Source organism: Ostrinia nubilalis, chromosome 29 (assembly GCF_963855985.1).
Source record: "Ostrinia nubilalis chromosome 29, ilOstNubi1.1, whole genome shotgun sequence".
In the NCBI taxonomy this organism is placed as follows: domain Eukaryota; kingdom Metazoa; phylum Arthropoda; class Insecta; order Lepidoptera; family Crambidae; genus Ostrinia; species Ostrinia nubilalis.
In genome coordinates, this window is record NC_087116.1 from 3521812 (window position 1) to 3545671 (window position 23860).

Sequence of the window (23860 nt, forward strand, 5' to 3'; positions counted from 1 at the left end):
CTGAAACCGGACGTGTCTCTGAAACATCGCTAGTGCTCGATCCGAAACTTTACGTCAGACTATACATGTTTGTAGCCTTAGATTAATAAAACCTAGATAGATAGTCAGTGCACGAAAGGTGAGGCAGCTTTTAGTAAGCCAGAATGGCTTACCCGTAAACGTCACATGAACTGTCAAAGTGAAAAATTGGTAAACACGTCCCCTTCCCCTCGGACCTCGTTCGCGAGCAGACGTCTCAATGAGTTTATTCGAATCTTTAAAATGAATTAAATTAAAGTTTTACGCGATAAATATTCGTATGGAAAAATAGGAGTGCATAAATATTAAGGAGGTTACACGCGCGGCTGAGGACATGGCGTCTCGCCTACGATTGCCATCTCCGTAAGCGGCTACCACTGTCTCCCTGGTTGCGCCCGCTACTCATGGAAGCTACCCAAAGCATCGTAAGTACCAGGAGCACATAAACCGCAAAGAACTATTGTAACACCCATCTTCCCCGGCTGTTTGCTACGAATCGCTACGGAGCCACGGCGTGCTACAATAGTGCTACGACGAAAAGTGAATCGCTACTAGGCCCCACCTACTTTCTACGTCATCGCCGCTACGCGCCCCGAGCGATCACTGCTACGGGCCTCGAATGAATATAATCTCCTGGTGCTCTCTGCGATCCTGGTATCTTGTTCGACTAAATAACAACGATTTCTTAGTGCTACAAATTCTGGGACCGCGATTATTACTGGCGCGCAACTAGTACAAGAACCTTCTGAGTATTCATAGAACCCTGGTACAGCAACGAAGCAAAAATGGACAAATCTTCCTCGGAATCCAATATAAGCTTATTAAGTGGAACCACAACAGACCTTACAACTCCTACAAATTATCCACGACAAAGATTTACTATAAAAAGGAAAAGAGATTGTGCCTGCGGTGAAGAAGTGGAAGCACTCAGGGAAGAATTTAAAGTAATGTTTCAATCTCTGATGACATCGCAAGAGAATGAGACGAAAAAAATCACCTCTACCCTTAATGAAATCCAGCAATCGAATAAAAATATTGAAAACTCTCTTGCATTTCTTGCAAGTCAAAATGAAGAACTGAAGAAGAAAGTTGACCAAATGGAGGTGCAAGCAAAAAAAGACAGAGAGGAAATAACAATATTGGAAGATAAAATTGAAGACCTACAGAGAGAAAGAAGAAAGCAACATTTGGAAATAAAAAACGTACCTAAAACTAATGACGAAGATAAAACTTCTCTAATAAATATGGTGTTGACTCTATCCAAAAACGTCGACTACACTTTGACTAAGAATGATATAAAGGATATTTACAGGGTTAGAAGTGGTAAGAAAGATAACAAGAATACGCCCATAGTCGTTGAGACTGCTTCCACACTTATAAAAAACGACTTCATGAAGACATGTAAATCGTTCAATACGAAAAGGAAGGAAAAACTACGTGCGAAACATATGGGCTCTACAAGTAATGAGGATCAGCCAATCTTTGTTTCCGAGCATCTGACAGTGAAAGGCTCCCGCTTATTCTTTTTGGCCAGAGATTTGGCTAAATCGAAATCATACAAGTTCTGCTGGACCAGCTTCGGAAAGATTTATGTCAGAAAAGATGAAAGTTCACCTATAATACTGATCAACAATGAAGCACAGGTGCACACTCTATTGCAATCGGCATGACTAGTTTTTATTTTTATCGTACTTACTTTCAACTATTGTTAACATTACTAATGAGTGTTCACAGATTTCGTTTAAACTACTCACACAATCACACACTCACAAACACAACTTTTCACACACAAACACACTATGCTTTATATGCCAATACCTTTTTAAACAATTCATCCAAATATCTAAAATCTGTTACTGTTTTGAGATTTATAAATAAAATAAACAACCTTAACTTTTTTAAAACACTTTATAAACGTCTAAATACGACTGATCTTAACATTCTAAACCTAAATGAATAGTACACTCGTAAACTTGCATGAAATAGACCAGATTGAAACGGCAAAAACTGTCAAATGTGACATAAACGATATATCTAAATATATGACAAAAAAGAATTCTGACCTAACAATCATAACACAAAATATTAGAAGTGTTTACAATAACTTAGATGACCTACAAATATCACTGACACAGCTTGACTTTGATATCGACATACAAGTTCTAACGGAATGTAGACTAAATCCTAACAAATCTGTACCGAATATCGCAAACTACAAATCGTTCACTACAAGTAACCACATAAACCAAGCCGACGGAGTTGTTGTGTACATAAAAAATCATCATAATGTACAAGCAAAAGAAATCATTCTCCAACATGCTTCATGTTTACAGATTATACTAAATGACATAGCAGTTATATGCATATATCGTTCCCCATCTAATGCAAATGCAGAAATCTTTATTAACTCGCTAAATGAATATCTAAACACGTTGACTAATCACAAAAATATCATAATAACTGGAGATATTAACATAAACCTTACACCAGATTCACAGGAAAAATCTCAAGATCGTAAAAATAGACTCAATTACCTTGATATGCTATCCTTTCATGGTATCTCAACTGGACATTCCCTACCCACACGGGAATCCAGCTGCTTAGACCACTTTATGCTGAAACTTGAGGCTAATAAAAAAGATGCTTTTATTTCTGTTCTTGAAACAACCGTTACTGATCACTATCTAATACTTATGAATCTTAAAAACATCAAAAACATAATAAATAATTATAAAAAAACTAAAACAGTAGTAAATTATAGTGGAGCTATACAAACATTAGAGGAAAAAGATATACAATCGATAATGCTACTCACAGATCCTAACAACATAGTCGATAAATTAATTAATGTAATAAAAGAATCTATAGACACAAACACAAACACTATTAAGATAAGTAGGAGTAAGAGAATCTGCAAACCTTGGATCACAAATGGCATTCTAAGGTGTATAAAGAACAGAAACAGAATGCAAAAAACTTTGCGTGAGAATCCCGAAAATGAGATATTAAGAATAATCTACAGGAGATACAGAAACTATATAAATAATCTGATTAAAAAGTTAAAGCGTACTTATGAGAGAGAGGAACTAATCAAATCAAAAAATAATCCAAAAGAATTATGGAACACCATCAACAATATTGCTACCTTTAAACCTAAAAAAACCTGCAACTCAGATTTACTTAACATAAAACCTACCATTCTGAAATCGCTAAATGAAGTCAATTCCTACTTTGCAGAGGTTGGAAGTAACCTTGCAAATGAATTAAGTAAAGAACACCCAGCAGTGTCTTTTGCGGAGGTTGACTGTCGTCACCGGCGATCACTTTCTGTAAAAGATACTGTAACGAACACTTCCCCCCGATTAAATAACGATTTTTCAGAAACCCAAAGCACATCCTTTGTACTGATAGATACTGACAATGAAGAAATATATAGAGTGCTTATGAATCTTAAATCCGATAGCGCTCCGGGGTGGGACGGCATTACAACAAAGTTTTTGAAACTATCTCAAAATTTAATAATCCCAATCATTTGTCATTTAGCTAATACTTGCTTTAGACTTGGCATATTTCCTACATCGCTTAAACGAGCAATTGTAACACCTGTGCACAAGGGTGGTGACAAAGGCTGCGTCAGCAACTATCGCCCCATTTCGGTCTTAACTTCAATTTCAAAAATATTGGAAAAACTTATTAATAGTAGACTAGTAAATTTTTTAAATAATTTTAACATATTGTCCCCCTCGCAATTTGGATTTAGACAGAAACTATCAACTGAAGAAGCTATTCTAACTTTAACGTCATCAATAGTCGAACATGTAGACAAAGGTAATAAATGTCTTGGAGTATTTTTAGATCTAAAAAAAGCCTTTGACACAATCTCGGTCTCCACCCTTGTGCTCCGGCTTGAAAAATATGGTATTAGAGGTGTCCCCTTGGCCCTTTTGACTAGTTACCTTCAAGACAGAAAACAACAAGTTAAGATAGCAGATAACGTGAGTGACTTGGTTGAAATCTCGTCTTTTGGTGTCCCACAGGGAAGCGTCCTAGGGCCAACCCTATTTTTACTGTACATCAATGAACTATGTAACATGAAAATCCCAAATGCAAAAATAATTTCTTATGCTGATGATACAGCCATTATCTTTACTGGAAAATCATGGGACGATGTGCAAGGGACAGCAGTTGAAGGACTTACAACTATAAAAAAATGGTTAAACTCAAACCTACTCACACTAAACATTAAAAAAAGTAATTTTATTTGCTTCACACCTAATAAACGCACACAACCGGAAGAAAACTTTCAAATCAAACTACATATTTGTGACAGTTCCCAACAAAACACATGTACATGTCTTTGTATTGAGAGAGTTTCCACTACTCGATATCTAGGCGTTATTATAGATTCTCATCTATCTTGGCATTCACACTTGGACATGCTAATGAATCGAATAAGAAAACTTACATGGATTTTTAAAAAGCTTAGGCATGTCACAACTAAGGACCTCATAAATAAAATCTATATAGCTCTAGCTCAATCAGTTTTTTGCTATGGAATCTCAGTTTGGGGGGGCTCAACTAAAACGAAACTTCTGGAGGTAGAAAGAACGCAAAGACGGTTACTTAAAGTAATGTACTCTCTGCCTTTCAGACATTCTACTGAAGAACTTTATAAACACGGAGATCTCCTTTCTATAAGAAAACTATATATATTAGCTGCCATATTGAAAATACATAAAAGTATATACTATGACCCTAAAATTAATAACAAAAGAAGAAAGGACAAAGCTGCTCCTACTATTCCTTCCAAAACAGCCTTTGCTAGCAGGCAATTCACTAGACAAGCTGGTTTCTTGTACAATAAAATTAACAAAATACTGAGCATTTATCCGCTTACATCTCACTCTTGTAAAGAGAAACTTACACTCTGGTTAAAATCGCTTAGCTATTTGGATACCGAAACACTTTTAAAAAATAATATATAAAATTTATCAAAATACCTGAAAGCTAAAAAAAGGCATATAAAAACGTAAAATCACTCTCTATCATAACTTAACATAATACAACATAACACACACACACACACACACACACACACACACTTACAAACACCATATTTTCTAATTCACCTTATATTTTTTCTTTACCTTCTACTTCAAGTTTGTAATCTAATTAATAACCATTTTGTTTTTTTGTTTGTTAAACTTACCCAAAACTAGCACTGTCTGAATGGGCGGTGACTACCTGATACAGGTATACTTTTACTTACTAGGTATGTCACCACAATTTTTGTAAAAGTTGGTTTGCTAACGAATAAAACATTTTTGATTTGATTTGATTTGAACGTCCGACGAATTTTAATTAAATAAGACGGTTTGGGCTGTGAAAGGGTGTCTAAATACATCAGAAAAAGGAAAGAAAGTGACCAGTGTTACATTTCATAAGTAAGTACTACAAATCGACGCGTATTTTGCTCGAATTTGGCTTTCAAAAATTAAATACGGGAATAATACCAGTAACAAGAAAATTTATTTCCCAATTGTTTACAAATACACGTCCTTTTTTATGAAATCGAGACTTTTAAGTCGACTTATCTTACTGTAATTAAGTAGGTTCTTTGAATTCAATAAATAAGTAAGTACATGATGCGTTTTGTTTTTGTTAATTATAAAATAATTAAAAACGTATTAAAAATTTCCCTACTTTCGGGAAAATCGCCTTCACTGTCTACACTCCCCAACAAAATTGACACTAATGACATAAGATTTATGCCTCACTCTTGACGAAGCGTTTGTATGAAGACTATCCATCTAGGTTTTATTAATCTAAGTTTGTAGCAAATTAGTTTCTATGACAGCTGCATAAGGTACAGTTTAGGTAGTCACCTGAAACCGGACGTGCCGTTGGAACATGGCAGGCGCGTTGGACCCGCGCTTGTACTCCACGCGAAACGACATCGGGCTCAGCACGCTGTGAGACAGCTCCGCTATCTGTGGGAAGAAATAAATCATTTGCATAAATATAAATAATACACACACACACACACACACACACACACACACACACACACACTCACACACACACACTCACCCACACACATACACACACTCACCCACACACATACACACACACACACACATCACACATACAAAGTTATTTAATTTCCAACGATAAGAGTCGCATCTCAAACTTATTTGAAAATTATAAATAATTATAAATATTCCTGGGTTATTCAACACTACTAAGTGACCCTCAACACTACTAAGAGACCCCAACACTAGTCCAACACTACTAAGTGACCCTCAACACTAGTCCGACACTACCAAGCGACCTCCAACACTAGCCCAACACTACTAAGTGACCCCCAACACTACTAAGAGACCCCCAACACTAGTCAAACCCTACCAAGTGACCCCCAACCCTACTAAGTGACCCCCAACACTAGTCCAACACACTAACCGACCCCCGACACTAGCCCGCCACCAGTCGGCTCCCCAACAGTGCGCGCCAACACTAGCCCTCGCCTGTGTCCGCCGCAACACTAGCCCAGCACTACTAAGTGACCTCCAAGACTACTAAGTGACCTCCAAGACTACTAAGTGACCCTCAACACTACTAAGAGTCCCCCAACACTAGTCCAACACTAGTTACTGACCCTCAACACTAGTCCAACACTAGTTACTGGCCCTCAACACTAGTTACTGACCCTCAACACTAGTCCAACACACTTACCGACCCTCAACACTAGCCCAACACTAATCCAACACACTTATCGACCCTCAACACTAGTTGCTGGTCCTCAACACTAGTTACTGGCCCTCAACACTAGTCCAACACACTTACCGACCCTCAACACTAGTCCAACACTAGTTGCTGACCCTCAACACTAGTCCAACCCTACAGCGCGAGCCCACCACTAGTCCACACTACTTGGCGAGCCCAACACTAGCCCAGCACTACTCACGCTCAGGAAGGCGTGTATGAGGTCCGCCTTGACGGTGGCGAGCGGCTTGCCCTTCACCAGCGCCGTGAAGGTCTCCTCCTTGTCGGCCGACAGCAGCAGGGAGCCGAACCAGGAGCGCTTGGTCAGCTCCGGAGACGATTCCGGGGTGAGGTGGACTATCCAGCGCCCCGACACTAGTTGCCGCACTCGACACTAGCCCGACACTAGTCCGACACTAGTCGCCGCACTCGACACTAGCCCGACACTAGTCCGACACTAGTCGCCGCACTCGACACTAGCCCGACACTAGTCCGACACTAGTCGCCGCACTCGACACTAGCCCGACACTAGTCCGACACTAGTCGCCGCACTCGACACTAGCCCGACACTAGTCCGACACTAGTCGCCGCACTCGACACTAGCCCGACACTAGTCCGACACTAGTCGCCGCACTCGACACTAGCCCGACACTAGTCCGACACTAGTCGCCGCACTCGACACTAGCCCGACACTAGTCCGACACTAGTCGCCGCACTCGACACTAGCCCGACACTAGTCCGACACTAGTCGCCGCACTCGACACTAGCCCGACACTAGTCCGACACTAGTCGCCGCACTCGACACTAGCCCGACACTAGTTGCTGACCCTCAACACTAGTCCAACCCTACAGCGCGAGCCCACCACTAGTCCACACTACTTGGCGAGCCCAACACTAGCCCAGCACTACTCACGCTCAGGAAGGCGTGTATGAGGTCCGCCTTGACGGTGGCGAGCGGCTTGCCCTTCACCAGCGCCGTGAAGGTCTCCTCCTTGTCGGCCGACAGCAGCAGGGAGCCGAACCAGGAGCGCTTGGTCAGCTCCGGAGACGATTCCGGGGTGAGGTGGACTATCCAGCGCCCCGACACTAGTTGCCGCACTCGACACTAGCCCGACACTAGTTGCTGACCCTCAACACTAGTCCAACCCTACAGCGCGAGCCCACCACTAGTCCACACTACTTGGCGAGCCCAACACTAGCCCAGCACTACTCACGCTCAGGAAGGCGTGTATGAGGTCCGCCTTGACGGTGGCGAGCGGCTTGCCCTTCACCAGCGCCGTGAAGGTCTCCTCCTTGTCGGCCGACAGCAGCAGGGAGCCGAACCAGGAGCGCTTGGTCAGCTCCGGAGACGATTCCGGGGTGAGGTGGACTATCCAGCGCCCCGACACTAGTTGCCGCACTCGACACTAGCCCGACACTAGTCCGACACTAGTCGCCGCACTCGACACTAGCCCGACACTAGTCCGACACTAGTCGCCGCACTCGACACTAGCCCGACACTAGTCCGACACTAGTCGCCGCACTCGACACTAGCCCGACACTAGTCCGACACTAGTCGCCGCACTCGACACTAGCCCGACACTAGTCCGACACTAGTCGCCGCACTCGACACTAGCCCGACACTAGTCCGACACTAGTCGCCGCACTCGACACTAGCCCGACACTAGTCCGACACTAGTCGCCGCACTCGACACTAGCCCGACACTAGTCGCCGCACTCGACACTAGCCCGACACTAGTCGCCGCACTCGACACTAGTCCGACACTAGTCGCCGCACTCGACACTAGCCCGACACTAGTCCGACACTAGTCGCCGCACTCGACACTAGCCCGACACTAGTCGCCGCACTCGACACTAGCCCGACACTAGTCGCCGCACTCGACACTAGCCCGACACTAGTCGCCGCACTCGACACTAGTCCGACACTAGTCGCCGCACTCGACACTAGCCCGACACTAGTCCGACACTAGTCGCCGCACTCGACACTAGCCCGACACTAGTTGCTGACCCTCAACACTAGTCCAACCCTACAGCGCGAGCCCACCACTAGTCCACACTACTTGGCGAGCCCAACACTAGCCCAGCACTACTCACGCTCAGGAAGGCGTGTATGAGGTCCGCCTTGACGGTGGCGAGCGGCTTGCCCTTCACCAGCGCCGTGAAGGTCTCCTCCTTGTCGGCCGACAGCAGCAGGGAGCCGAACCAGGAGCGCTTGGTCAGCTCCGGAGACGATTCCGGGGTGAGGTGGACTATCCAGCGCCCCGACACTAGTTGCCGCACTCGACACTAGCCCGACACTAGTCCGACACTAGTCGCCGCACTCGACACTAGCCCGACACTAGTCCGACACTAGTCGCCGCACTCGACACTAGCCCGACACTAGTCCGACACTAGTCGCCGCACTCGACACTAGCCCGACACTAGTCCGACACTAGTCGCCGCACTCGACACTAGCCCGACACTAGCCCGACACTAGTCGCCGCACTCGACACTAGCCCGACACTAGTCCGACACTAGTCGCCGCACTCGACACTAGCCCGACACTAGTCCGACACTAGTCGCCGCACTCGACACTAGCCCGACACTAGTTGCTGACCCTCAACACTAGTCCAACCCTACAGCGCGAGCCCACCACTAGTCCACACTACTTGGCGAGCCCAACACTAGCCCAGCACTACTCACGCTCAGGAAGGCGTGTATGAGGTCCGCCTTGACGGTGGCGAGCGGCTTGCCCTTCACCAGCGCCGTGAAGGTCTCCTCCTTGTCGGCCGACAGCAGCAGGGAGCCGAACCAGGAGCGCTTGGTCAGCTCCGGAGACGATTCCGGGGTGAGGTGGACTATCCAGCGCCCCGACACTAGTTGCCGCACTCGACACTAGCCCGACACTAGTCCGACACTAGTCGCCGCACTCGACACTAGCCCGACACTAGTCCGACACTAGTCGCCGCACTCGACACTAGCCCGACACTAGTCCGACACTAGTCGCCGCACTCGACACTAGCCCGACACTAGTCCGACACTAGTCGCCGCACTCGACACTAGCCCGACACTAGTCCGACACTAGTCGCCGCACTCGACACTAGCCCGACACTAGTTGCTGACCCTCAACACTAGTCCAACCCTACAGCGCGAGCCCACCACTAGTCCACACTACTTGGCGAGCCCAACACTAGCCCAGCACTACTCACGCTCAGGAAGGCGTGTATGAGGTCCGCCTTGACGGTGGCGAGCGGCTTGCCCTTCACCAGCGCCGTGAAGGTCTCCTCCTTGTCGGCCGACAGCAGCAGGGAGCCGAACCAGGAGCGCTTGGTCAGCTCCGGAGACGATTCCGGGGTGAGGTGGACTATCCAGCGCCCCGACACTAGTTGCCGCACTCGACACTAGCCCGACACTAGTCCGACACTAGTCGCCGCACTCGACACTAGCCCGACACTAGTCCGACACTAGTCGCCGCACTCGACACTAGCCCGACACTAGTCCGACACTAGTCGCCGCACTCGACACTAGCCCGACACTAGTCCGACACTAGTCGCCGCACTCGACACTAGCCCGACACTAGTCCGACACTAGTCGCCGCACTCGACACTAGCCCGACACTAGTCCGACACTAGTCGCCGCACTCGACACTAGCCCGACACTAGTCCGACACTAGTCGCCGCACTCGACACTAGCCCGACACTAGTCCGACACTAGTCGCCGCACTCGACACTAGCCCGACACTAGTCGCCGCACTCGACACTAGCCCGACACTAGTCCGACACTAGTCGCCGCACTCGACACTAGCCCGACACTAGTCCGACACTAGTCGCCGCACTCGACACTAGCCCGACACTAGTCCGACACTAGTCGCCGCACTCGACACTAGCCCGACACTAGTCCGACACTAGTCGCCGCACTCGACACTAGCCCGACACTAGTCCGACACTAGTCGCCGCACTCGACACTAGCCCGACACTAGTCCGACACTAGTCGCCGCACTCGACACTAGCCCGACACTAGTCCGACACTAGTCGCCGCACTCGACACTAGCCCGACACTAGTCCGACACTAGTCGCCGCACTCGACACTAGCCCGACACTAGTCCGACACTAGTCGCCGCACTCGACACTAGCCCGACACTAGTCCGACACTAGTCGCCGCACTCGACACTAGCCCGACACTAGTCCGACACTAGTCGCCGCACTCGACACTAGCCCGACACTAGTCCGACACTAGTCGCCGCACTCGACACTAGCCCGACACTAGTTGCTGACCCTCAACACTAGTCCAACCCTACAGCGCGAGCCCACCACTAGTCCACACTACTTGGCGAGCCCAACACTAGCCCAGCACTACTCACGCTCAGGAAGGCGTGTATGAGGTCCGCCTTGACGGTGGCGAGCGGCTTGCCCTTCACCAGCGCCGTGAAGGTCTCCTCCTTGTCGGCCGACAGCAGCAGGGAGCCGAACCAGGAGCGCTTGGTCAGCTCCGGAGACGATTCCGGGGTGAGGTGGACTATCCAGCGCCCCGACACTAGTTGCCGCACTCGACACTAGCCCGACACTAGTCCGACACTAGTCGCCGCACTCGACACTAGCCCGACACTAGTCCGACACTAGTCGCCGCACTCGACACTAGCCCGACACTAGTCCGACACTAGTCGCCGCACTCGACACTAGCCCGACACTAGTCGCCGCACTCGACACTAGCCCGACACTAGTCCGACACTAGTCGCCGCACTCGACACTAGCCCGACACTAGTCCGACACTAGTCGCCGCACTCGACACTAGCCCGACACTAGTCCGACACTAGTCGCCGCACTCGACACTAGCCCGACACTAGTCCGACACTAGTCGCCGCACTCGACACTAGCCCGACACTAGTCCGACACTAGTCGCCGCACTCGACACTAGCCCGACACTAGTCCGACACTAGTCGCCGCACTCGACACTAGCCCGACACTAGTCCGACACTAGTCGCCGCACTCGACACTAGCCCGACACTAGTCCGACACTAGTCGCCGCACTCGACACTAGCCCGACACTAGTCCGACACTAGTCGCCGCACTCGACACTAGCCCGACACTAGTCCGACACTAGTCGCCGCACTCGACACTAGCCCGACACTAGTTGCTGACCCTCAACACTAGTCCAACCCTACAGCGCGAGCCCACCACTAGTCCACACTACTTGGCGAGCCCAACACTAGCCCAGCACTACTCACGCTCAGGAAGGCGTGTATGAGGTCCGCCTTGACGGTGGCGAGCGGCTTGCCCTTCACCAGCGCCGTGAAGGTCTCCTCCTTGTCGGCCGACAGCAGCAGGGAGCCGAACCAGGAGCGCTTGGTCAGCTCCGGAGACGATTCCGGGGTGAGGTGGACTATCCAGCGCCCCGACACTAGTTGCCGCACTCGACACTAGCCCGACACTAGTCCGACACTAGTCGCCGCACTCGACACTAGCCCGACACTAGTCCGACACTAGTCGCCGCACTCGACACTAGCCCGACACTAGTCCGACACTAGTCGCCGCACTCGACACTAGCCCGACACTAGTCCGACACTAGTCGCCGCACTCGACACTAGCCCGACACTAGTTGCTGACCCTCAACACTAGTCCAACCCTACAGCGCGAGCCCACCACTAGTCCACACTACTTGGCGAGCCCAACACTAGCCCAGCACTACTCACGCTCAGGAAGGCGTGTATGAGGTCCGCCTTGACGGTGGCGAGCGGCTTGCCCTTCACCAGCGCCGTGAAGGTCTCCTCCTTGTCGGCCGACAGCAGCAGGGAGCCGAACCAGGAGCGCTTGGTCAGCTCCGGAGACGATTCCGGGGTGAGGTGGACTTCTTCGGAGGACGCTGGAAGAAAAGGATAGGAGATTTAGTATAATTAACTTAAAAAAAAAACGACTTCAAATGCGTGAACACAAATAGGTAATACCTATTCAACAAAAAAATAATCGTTCAAATTGGTTCATAATCGGCGGAGATATTGCGTATAAAAAAGTTCATCCCCAATTTTCCACCCTTGGGGGTGAAATATTTTCTTCAAATTCGCATGAAACCACCCTTTTATTAATACCTATTCAACAAAAAAATAATCGTTCAAATTGGTTTATAATCGGCGGAGATATTGCGTATAAAAAAATTCATCCCCAATTTTCCACCCTTGGGGGTTGTTTTTTTTATTCTTAAATTTAAATGGGACCACCCTTGAGGTATTACCTATACGCCGAAAAAAGATTTGTTCAAATCGGTTCATAATTAGCGGAGTTATCGCGTAACAAACATAGAAAAAAAAACATACGGGTCGAATTGAGAACCTCCTCCTTTTTTTGAAGTGGGTTGAAAAGAAGAATAGATAAACAAGAAAAGAAAGAAATACACAAGAGAGACGGTGCAATTTAGGCAGCCTTATCGCTATGAAGCGGTCTCTTGTAAAGTTCATCATCATCATAATTTCAAACACGACTTCCACTGCTGTACATAGGCCTTAATGATTTCCAGATTGGTCGATTTATGATTGTCTTGCCCTACCAGTAGTTCAGCAGTCCCTACTGTCCACCCATTCATTCTCTCCAACTTGCACATTATTATTGGTCGCTCAATCAAAATTGAACATAAACAACTTCAAGTTCAAATATCTCGAATATACTAGCTACCTCGCTTTTGTTAATACCCGCAAGCGAGACAGAAAGCACTTGTCAGTCCGACTACGTTAGAAGTCAGTGCAGACAGTGTATGAGCGTATACAGATACAAATCTTTGTTTGTGTTGATGGCCTCAACTCTCATTGCACGACCTATATACAGGGTGTTAGGTAAATGGGTATATGAGCCGACACTAGCCCATGTTAACATGGTCATATAAATGGTATGGTGAAGTCAGAAAATTGATATCTTCATTTTAATTATTTTAATTTTCATACAAATCGGATTTTATAAAATTTATTTTGTATGAAAATTAAAAATATTAAAATGATGATATCAAATTTCTAACTTCACCATACCATTTATATGACTATGTTAACATGGGCTAGTGTCAGCTCATATACCCATTTACCTAACACCCTGTATAGTAGAATTTAAAGAACGTAGCACATCTATCAACCCGGAAAGATGTATGAAACTCCATCCATACTGCAACGCACACATCCGCATCGTAACAGCGCGCGAAAGGCGATAATGTGTTGATCCCTTTCCGAGTTGATAAGTCTGCTCTGACCATAATATGACTTACCCTGCATTTTCCTCCTATGGAACCGTGGCGATCCGAGGAAGGAGTTTTTGATGGTGGCCAGTCGAACACGCCACGGCGCCGCCGCGCCCGCAGCCCCGCCGCCGGGCGGGACGCCTGGGAAAAGGGGGGATTTAGTAAGAGGGGGCAGAAAGATAATTTTTACGTATTTTTAAAACTAACTATACGAGACTCTCCCATACATTTTGCATGGCAATACAAGCCGTGACGTCACTATTTTGTCAACTCAATTTTTTTTTTTTTTTTTTCAATTACAATGCAACAAAAAATCTTAATTTACAGGCAATTTAAAATTACTTAAGTTTTTGAGACCAGAATGAAGTGTCTTTTTAAAAAAGTTGTGATTTCAAATTATTGGAGAATGGTGTCAAATAGTCTATTGACTGTTTATTGCTTTTAAAGTTATTAAAAATCATATTTTGCATCTATAATTGAAAAAAAAAATCAGTTGGTACTTATTTAAACAGAACAAGGACTTGCAATTTCATTGTCATAATAGTGACGTCATCGGCTTTGTAAAATCTTTTGAAGTATCGCTTTTGACAGCTTGTAAAAGGTACTACAGTAAAGGCTGAACAACTCTGATGTAACGCCCGTATTCACAAGCGGCAAATCGAACGCACAGCGTTGAATAGAGCTCTGTGATTGGTTCGTGTGCGACCACGCGCACTGTGAGACCTCATAGTAATGTTTGTGAATACGGGCGTTAGACTCATATTGTACAGTCAGCGTCAAATATTTCGTGACACAAGGTGGCTAAAAAGTTGACAACGCAACCTTATTCCAATAGGCTAGTTTCGTAAAAAAAATTTTTAGTCCGTCAATTTGAGTATAAAAAAATATTGGACACGTATATTTTTAATTGTCAATCAAACAAATAATTACAAAGTTATGGTACGTTGAAGTTCCGCGGGACGTCACAAAGTGCTGCACTTTTACGCACTCACTGACGTCACGGGCCTTTTCTTTAAAACTTTGGCACGCTTTAACATTTTCAGTCGTTTTAAAAAGTACGTGTTGAGTAGTTTTTGATAAGCTAACTGACGGACTAATTAAAACTCTTGCTCTTGCGGAAACATCCCTATGTCGGCGCCGGACACAGATGCTGCAAATTATTATTGATGATTAATAGTACCAATCTTAATATTATGTTATCTGTAGAAATCTGTAGAGCAGAAGGTTTGTGATTCCTAAACGTAACACCCGACTGATGCGCAGAAAAAGATAACTGTCAATCAGTTATGTCATGTCAAGTGTGAGCAAGCGGCTGCGAGGTTATCTTTGAAAGCGTGTTGAGTTTGGTGGAACGTTAAATTGTAGGAAAAGTGATTGTTAACCATCCAAGATATTATCTCCTTGCCCGTTAACTCACGCCAATGGAGATTCCACCCCTAGAGTTCCTTCTGATAGAGACCCAGTGCCTTTACCTATTATAGCAAAGACGTATTGCCAACTTTTTGGCTAGTTTGGGTGTCACGAACTATTTGACGCTGACTGTACCTACACGTTTTGCAATAAAACTAAAAAGATTTCAATTAAGGCACTTTGAAATTTCATTAATATTTACCTGTGATTGTGCCCAAGTTAGGGAACAGAGTGGGCTGCGGTGGCGACTGCGTTGTGGGCGGGCCTGGCAGCGACGACCTCTCTCTCACTTCATATGGAATAGAAAGAGATAGAGCATTATAGTAATTGAAAGTCTGAGGCTGCGTTTCCACCAGAGATGTGCGAGGATGCGTAGCGAGGGATGTGCTTGTACAGAACCAATAAAATAGCTTCATTTACTGAAGCGATTCAATTGGTCCCTTGCCCTTTTACGCATCCTCGCACATCTCTGATGGAAACGCAGCCTTAGTATCCGAGCGATGACCTCTCTCACTTCATATGGGATAGAAAGAGATAGGGCAATATTGTAATTGAAAGCCTTGCTATTCGTTGGGCTGGGCGGGCCCGGGAGTGACGATTTCTCTTTCACTTCATCTTACTAATATTATACTTAAATGCGAAAGTTTGGATGTCTGGAATCTGGATGTCTGGATGTTTGTTACTCTTTCACACAAAAACTACTGAACGGATTTTAATGAAACTTTACAGTATTATCCTACTAATATTATAAATGCGAAATTTTGTGTGGATGCTGGATGTTTGTTACTCTTTCACACAAAAACTACTGAACGGATTTTGATGAAACTTTACAGTATTATTGTTTATAACCCAGAATAAGATAATTAGGCTATAATTTATGACGATCTGTGACAGACTAAATTCACGCGGGTGAAGCCGCGGGCAAAAGCGTTTATGAAATATAAAGAGATAGAGCTGTGAGATGTTAGCAATGACCTTTCTTTCACTTTAAAGGAATAGAAAGAGATAGAACATTATGTTAATGCTATCCGTTGAGCTAGACGGGTCAGGCCTCCTCAACCCGTCTGGCCAGCGTGGGGAGTGTAGGACAAATCCTCCATTTGCCTCTGGTAAATTAGAGGGTCGTGCTCCTGCAGTGGAGACTAAGGCCCAGAACACACGGTGAAACGCAATTGCAACGAAACTGCAGTCAGCAACCAGTTTGAAACCGCTTTGAAATGGTCGCGTCATGTGTGGTCTCTCAACGGAGTCTATGGCAGAAACTTAGATGCAACTCAAAAGTAACTAGAAGTTGCAGTTTCGTTGCAATTGCGTTTCACCGTGTGTTCTGGGCCTAAATGTCCTGACGATGTTACCTCTATGTGACTGCGATGGACTGTGCGGCCTGACTGCCACTGATGACCCCATGATCGGAGACTCGTTTATGATGATCACAGCTTCACCTGGTTCACCACCTGGAAAGTAAGAAGTTTCGTTGAAAAAATCGCAAGTACCTACATAATGAGAAAAACCTTGATGAGTTATCTAATAAATAATCTTTGAATCTTTGAGCTTTTGGTATAGAGGAAGATGAGAAGGACAGAGGCTTCTTTATAAGATACTAGCTTTCCGCCCGCGGTTTCGACCGCGTGGAATTTTGTCTGTCACAGAAAGACTTTATCGCGCTCGACCTTGTTTCAAAAACCGGCATAAAAACTATCCTATGTCCTTTCCCGAGACTCAAACTATCTCTATGCCAAATTTCATAAAAATCGGTTCAGTGGTTTACGCGTGTAAGCGAGACAGACAGACAGAGTTACTTTCGCATTTATAACATTAGTATAGATAGACATTAGAAATCTCGTGACGTCACTGGTCACGTTAGAACAACACGCAGAGTCCCATAATATGGGCTACTATGGACGCGTGACATTTGACGTCACGCTCAGCTTTTTCCATACTTGCTTGTATCTTTTTTGTTTCCAGTCCGATTTCAAAACTTATCTTATAGAAATTCTAGTATTTTACTAAAGTGTTTATTTACAAATCATTCATTATTTTAAAAAAAATACGTACTTATATTGAGACTGATGGTAGGCCCAGTGGAGTTCGCTCTCTGATGATGATGTTCTCTAACTGATGGTGATGCTGAAAATTAAAGAATATTGTACTGTTCAAAATGTTATTACACAGCCGCGTAGCCGGCATGAGATTTTAATTATAATGTACGTTTTAGAGTAATGCGGTCCGGAGGAACCGCTCGCTCCCTAGCAGTTCATACAGATCGGCTGTGCGGAGCGATCCGCACTGACAGTTCGCGTGACACTAAAACCAGCCTTAGGGTATGCCTACGTCAAAATTCGTATCTACGTGCCTTTCAGCACAATTCAATGGTTTGGAATATGTGTTGATAGGTCCTTCCCGCGACCTTCGCCAGATCGTAGGTCCACCTAGTGGGAGGCCAAATCCTCCATTTGCCTCTGGTAAATTAGAGGGTCGTGCTCCTGCAGTGGAGAATAGATGACCTGATGATAATGAATACGAGACTATTCCCACCTCTCGTTCCCACCGCTGCAACTCCTGTGTAGCCAGGATCTACAGCTTGACCGCCAACAACCCAACCAGTGAAGGTCAAGTTTGTCCCGGGGGATAGATAAACTGTCATGATGAAGGATAGTAAAGGTAATGACATACCTAATGGAGAACCAGGTGTGGCGGGCGTGCCTCCTAACGACGACACTCGGTGCGGCGTGTGACCTGCTGTGTGATAGGGGCTTTATTGTAATATGCTTTAAAGATTATTGATATAAAAATAATTATATTTTCAAGATGATTCACATAAGAATATTTACATTTTTCTACAACAAACATCATTATTTCTTAGTAGGTATTGAACGAATATCACTTGGTAAAACGTTAACACTTTCGCGTGCATATAAAGCTTTATGACATCCATTTTATATGTGGCACATATAACACCACATTCTGACTTGGGGAGCAAGTACAATTATTTATCTGTGCACAGTAAAAAAGCTTCTCAACGACCATTTATACAGCAAATATAACCTTAATATAGCTAATCTTATTTGGCGGGCTGTCTTTGGTGCAGCAAATATTTTTATTTCATTATTTCCGTGCACAAAAAACGAAGCTTCATAACGACCACTTACACAGTACATATAACACCATAATCTGCAGTTGGTGTTGGTGTACTATCACTGTAGTTTTAAATCATATTTTCGTGCACATAAAAGCTTCATAACGATCACTTAAACACCACATAACACCTTATTTTGGCTTTTTATTTTTTATTCCGTGCATCATCAAAGCTTTATAAGAACACTTATACAGCACATATAACACCCTTATACAGCACATATAACACTTTAATACAGCGCATATAACACCTTTATACAGCACATATAACACCTTAATACAGCACATATAACACCTTAATACAGCACATTATAACACCTTAATACAGCACATATAACACCTTAATACAGCACATTATAACACCTTAATACAGCACGTATAACACCTTAATACAGCTAATCTTACTTGGCGGGCTGGCGGGTAGCTGCGGCGACGACCGGCCCTCGGGGCGACGACCGGACGCAGACCTGCTGCGGGCAAACCTGCCCTCAATCGTGGATCATTATAACACTACTTCAGCTACAGTTTACGACCTTAATTTGGGACACATAAGGTAGATTATTGCAGAGCAAATGTGCGCCACAAGGGCTAGTTTATGCTTTACGATTTTTTAACTTGTATCTAAGAAATGAGTCCCAAATCGAAGTGAGTAACGTTTATTTCGAAATTGAATTGATTAATCAAGTTCATCAAGTTTTAAGTAAATTAACATGGCAATATCTTATTGTTCCAAATAAGCACGCCACACTGACCAGTAATGTATAGAACAAGCGGAATATGACCATTTTATTTCATCATCAGAATCATTTCAGCCACTGGACGTCCACTGCTGAACATAGGCCACCCCCGATGATTTCCGTATTACGTGGTTGGTCTGGCCGGCCTGCATCTAGCGCCTTCCTGCTACCTTTATGAGGTCGTCGGTCCACCTTGTGGGTGCGTGGTGGTGTACGTGGCCTCAACTTCAGAACCTTGCTGCCCCATAGGCCGTCTATTTCATTTATTCTATTTTGAGATAGAATCATCACTCATAAAACTTTTCTATGGACATATGAGTCTTAAATGATATATCTTAGACCTATATACTCCGGGGTCAGTGACGTACTAACATTGGGACAACCCATATATAGGGTGTTAGGTAAATGGGTATATGAGCCGACACTAGCCCATGTTAACATGGGCATATAAATGGTATGGTGAAGTCAGAAATTTGATATCATCATTTTAATTTATTTAATTTTCATACAAAATAAATTATATAAAATCCGATTTGTATGAAAATTAAAATAATTAAAACGAAGATATCAATTTTCTGACTTCACCATACCATTTATATGCCCATGTTAACATGGGCTAGTGTCGGCTCATATACCCATTTACCTAACACCCTGTAGAGCTGATATAGAACTAAATATTTTCAATGTACAGTACCTGAACTGTGATCTTCTAGGCGTGATCGGTGAGCCCTCGCTTATTTGACCGAAGTGCGCTGACTGACCGTTCACCTGTAAAAAACAAAAAAATACGTTAAAAAATTCTCCTGGGGGGTCGCGAAGTCTCTACCGGTCGCGAGAGGTCATAAAGACTACCATAGTAAGAACACAGGACACGGTCGTTGAGGATGAGGTTCCAAAGTGTCGGGCCCAACACTGATCCCTGAGGACACCCCATGGTGCTGCGCTTCCACGACGTTTGAGCCCCTACGTAGAGACCTACACGGCGGTCTGTAAAGTAACTGACCAATGACCTGTATATGTGGCGAAACTCCAGCCTAACCTTCAACAAAATCATCGGCCACCACGCGTTGTCAAAAGCACCGGAGATGTCCAGGAAGATCAGCTACATGTTTCTTCTACTACAGTACTTATTATTATTCTGTGCTACTACTACTGCATATGTAATGTTGCTGTCTCTCTCACACCCGGCAGGTGTCGCTGTAGTACGCCCATGGTGCATCCTTATACCTGCAGGAGACCAAACGACCTGGACCTGTCCACTGTTTCTCCTTTTTTCATGTTTTGTAAGTGTAAGTGTGACGTCACATGTAGTGAATGTTGTTGTCTCCCTCACCCGGCAGGGTCTACTTTCCACCATACATAGTTTATTGTCTTTACAATGCAACGCGTGCGTGCGTCAATGCTCGCTCGCGAGTGTCCTGTCGATTAGATATCCCAGGTGTCGTCGCGCGTGTTTTGTTTTCGATGCAAACTCGCGGAGATGAACAGGCCTGCTGCTGCAATGTAATGTCGCTGTCTCTCTTGCTGCTTATTATGTAATGTCGCTGTCTCCCTCACCCGGCAGGTGTCGAGGCGCTTGCGCGGCGGGTCGGGCGGCGCGGCGGGCGCGGGCGGGCGCGGCTCGTCGTCGCGCGCGGGCCGGCGCCGCTTGCGCTCGAGCAGCAGGAAGTATATCACTTTCTCTGTGTTGTGGCTATGGGGAAAAATACAGGGTAAATAGGTACAACGTGTTAATGAAAAAGCGCAAAACCTCAGACACCCCAACTTATTTTTATTATAAAAGAATTATGTAAACTATTAAAATTAATTTTCGCGGATTATTTACGAAGATATTCACTCTTTTTGTTTTCGCCCCGCGCATTTGTTATCTCTTTTTTACGCATTTGTGGAAACGTATTGACCTTTCACACGCTGATTGCAAGGCATGCACGCCTGAGTAGGTTAGTATGGTTAGTAGTTAACGTAGATAGTTCATTCTCCTCTGATAACAGAGTTAAGTATCAATTAAACACGACGTAATTTTTTTTTTTTTTTTTTGGTTAAAATTTGACCCTAATTTTTTATTAGTGGAATCGATTCTACTCTCGATTCCGAACAAACTAATTTCAGGTTTTGCGCTTTTTCATTAACACGTTGTATAGGGATGCACTAGGGCAGCGTTTCTTAACCCTTTTTTGTCCACGGACCCTTAAGCCCCTAACCTTCAACCACACCAACGCGTGCAGATCGAAATCGCCGGCGCATTTCTGCCGCACAATTTATAAACGCAGTAAGTACCACTTACTGCATTTATGATTGTTTTGAATATTCTGAATCCTGACATCGCGATCTATAAGAATCAAAGACCCGTTTTTTTCTATCTATCTTAGAACGGAAGATACATGTTATCATAAACGCAGTAAAGAGCAGATTGTGGGTTTCTTCACATACTATGTTAGCAGTAAGAGCACATAATAACTTAATATTACGTGAATACTCGCGCTTACTTAATTTGCTACACAGTAATAGTGCAGTATGTGCCAATTACATCATTCTTATTATGTTTCTACAATTGCTAAGTTCACCTTGCACATAGTATATGTGCAGTAATTCCACTTAAACACACACTGATATTATGTTTCCATAGGAAAAACAGATGACTTGTACTTAATATTAATGCAGTAATTACAATTATACTGCGTACATACTAAGGATTGTCAGAGTGCTGCCTAGGTGTTAACATGTTATGAACGCAGTGGCTGACTCTTACGTTATTGGAAGAAGTTGAAAACCTGTCCAAATGACAAATCTAGCCGAAGACCCAAGAGCTAGATTGACCCGACACTATACCGAAGATATCCCGGACGTGTCTGTACGAGATTAGAATGGCTCTCAAACAGCTGAAAAACAACAAGGCACCGGGCGATGATGGAATCACGGCTGAGCTTCTGAAATCAGGCGGAACGCCGGTACTAAAGGCTCTTTAGAAGCTATTCGATTCCGTCATCCTTGAGGGAAAAACGCCTACGGCATGGCACAGAAGTGTGGTGATACCCTTCTTCAAAAAAGGCAACAAAACCTTGTTGAAGAATTTATTTTATACCCATCTCACTTCTGATTCTGTTTTTGAGAGTCATCATGAATGGTTTCACGCGACATCTAGCCTCCCAAACAAATCAGTTTCCGATAAGGCTTTAGTATGATAGACCACATACTTATCTATGGCAGAAAACTGAGGAGAATAATCAGCAACTTTGTCTGGCATTTGTGGTCTATGAGAAAGACTTCTCTCTTCAAGCTACAGTCTCTCCAACGGTGCCAAATTTACTATAGATATAATCGTTGAAGGGCTTGTACGAATAGGCCACAATGTCAGTCCGTCTCCGGGATCAGGACTTCAGTTGCAGCGAGGGGTCAGACAGGGAGATGTCATATTTTTAAAACTGTTCACTACCACTCTGGAAGATGTTTTCAAGCTTCTGGACTGGAGCGGATTGGGCATAAATATCATCAGCGAGTACATCACCCATCTTTGATTCGCGGACGATATCGTAGTCATGGCTGAGAACGTGGAGGATCTAAGCTCAATCCTCGATTGCCTCAATAGAGCCTCTCAACAAATGGGTCTTTAATGGACAAGACAAAAATCATGTCAAATGCCGTGCTGTACCCACTCCTCTGAAGGTTGGAGACACTATAAGTTGTCTGATGGCCGCTGGGGCAGGAAAGTTCTTGTGTGGCGACCATGAGCTGGAAGACGCAGCTTGGGCAAGCCTCACACTAGGTGGACCGATGATCTGGTGAAGGTCGCGTCAGGTGCCTGTATGCGAGCGGCACAGGACCGGTCTTTGTGGAAATCCTTGGGGGAGGCCGTTGTCCAGCAGTGGACGTCTTTCGGCTGAAACGAACGACCGAGTCTTTATTTTATTAGATTGGTATATTTAAGATCTAAAAGTGGGTGCCATATCTTAATTTTTGATTTAATAACAAGCGATCTCAGCAATTATTTTGTAATACTTGTTTCATTTACCCCTTGGTTATTTGGGAAAGTTCAACATGAAAGCGTTATTGGCTTATGATAAGCGCAGTATAATTGTATTATTACTGCGCATTTAAAGTTTTGATAAATTATTTTGATTCACACTCCCACTCATAAATGCAGTAAGTTGTAAAGATACGGCGCACATATTACGTTGTAAGAACTAAAATTTAAATCAATCATTTAACACATGTACCGTAAGTAACGAAAACTACTAATAAACGCAGTAAGGAACAATCATACTGCATTCATGGGTAGTAAGTATCGAACGAAAACTTAGTTAATCCATAACATAAACAGTTTTTTAATAATTGTAAATACAAAATATTAATTAAAATACAAAAACCTCATATCAAAATAAACTTTGAGTTTAGCTCTATAAGCCCATTTTTTTTTTTTTACAAATATTTGCGTAACTAATTGTAGACACCCCAAAATAAATTTCAACTTTGATCGCGTTTTTCTCGAAACTGTTCACATGTTACTTACTGCGTTTATAAATTGTGCGGCAGATTTAAAGACAGGTCGCGCGACCCATGACAGTTCACGCGACCTGTCATTGGCGTATGATAGCGCCGTGATCGCGCCA

The 23860-nt window shown here is 44.7% G+C and overlaps 1 protein-coding gene across 1 annotated transcript in view; it reads right to left on the reverse strand.

Annotated features, from left to right (window-relative positions):
* The window catches only part of LOC135085609 (serine/threonine-protein kinase BRSK2), a 75321-nt gene that overhangs the window by 12193 nt on the left and 39268 nt on the right, over positions 1 to 23860 (reverse strand). Inside the window, 10 exon segments of the mRNA XM_063980384.1 lie at positions 5904 to 6008; positions 12449 to 12618; positions 13999 to 14112; positions 15584 to 15670; positions 16737 to 16835; positions 17437 to 17508; positions 18055 to 18117; positions 18922 to 18998; positions 19948 to 20021; positions 20811 to 20946. Of these exon segments, the coding sequence (XP_063836454.1) occupies positions 5904 to 6008; positions 12449 to 12618; positions 13999 to 14112; positions 15584 to 15670; positions 16737 to 16835; positions 17437 to 17508; positions 18055 to 18117; positions 18922 to 18998; positions 19948 to 20021; positions 20811 to 20946 (997 nt within the window).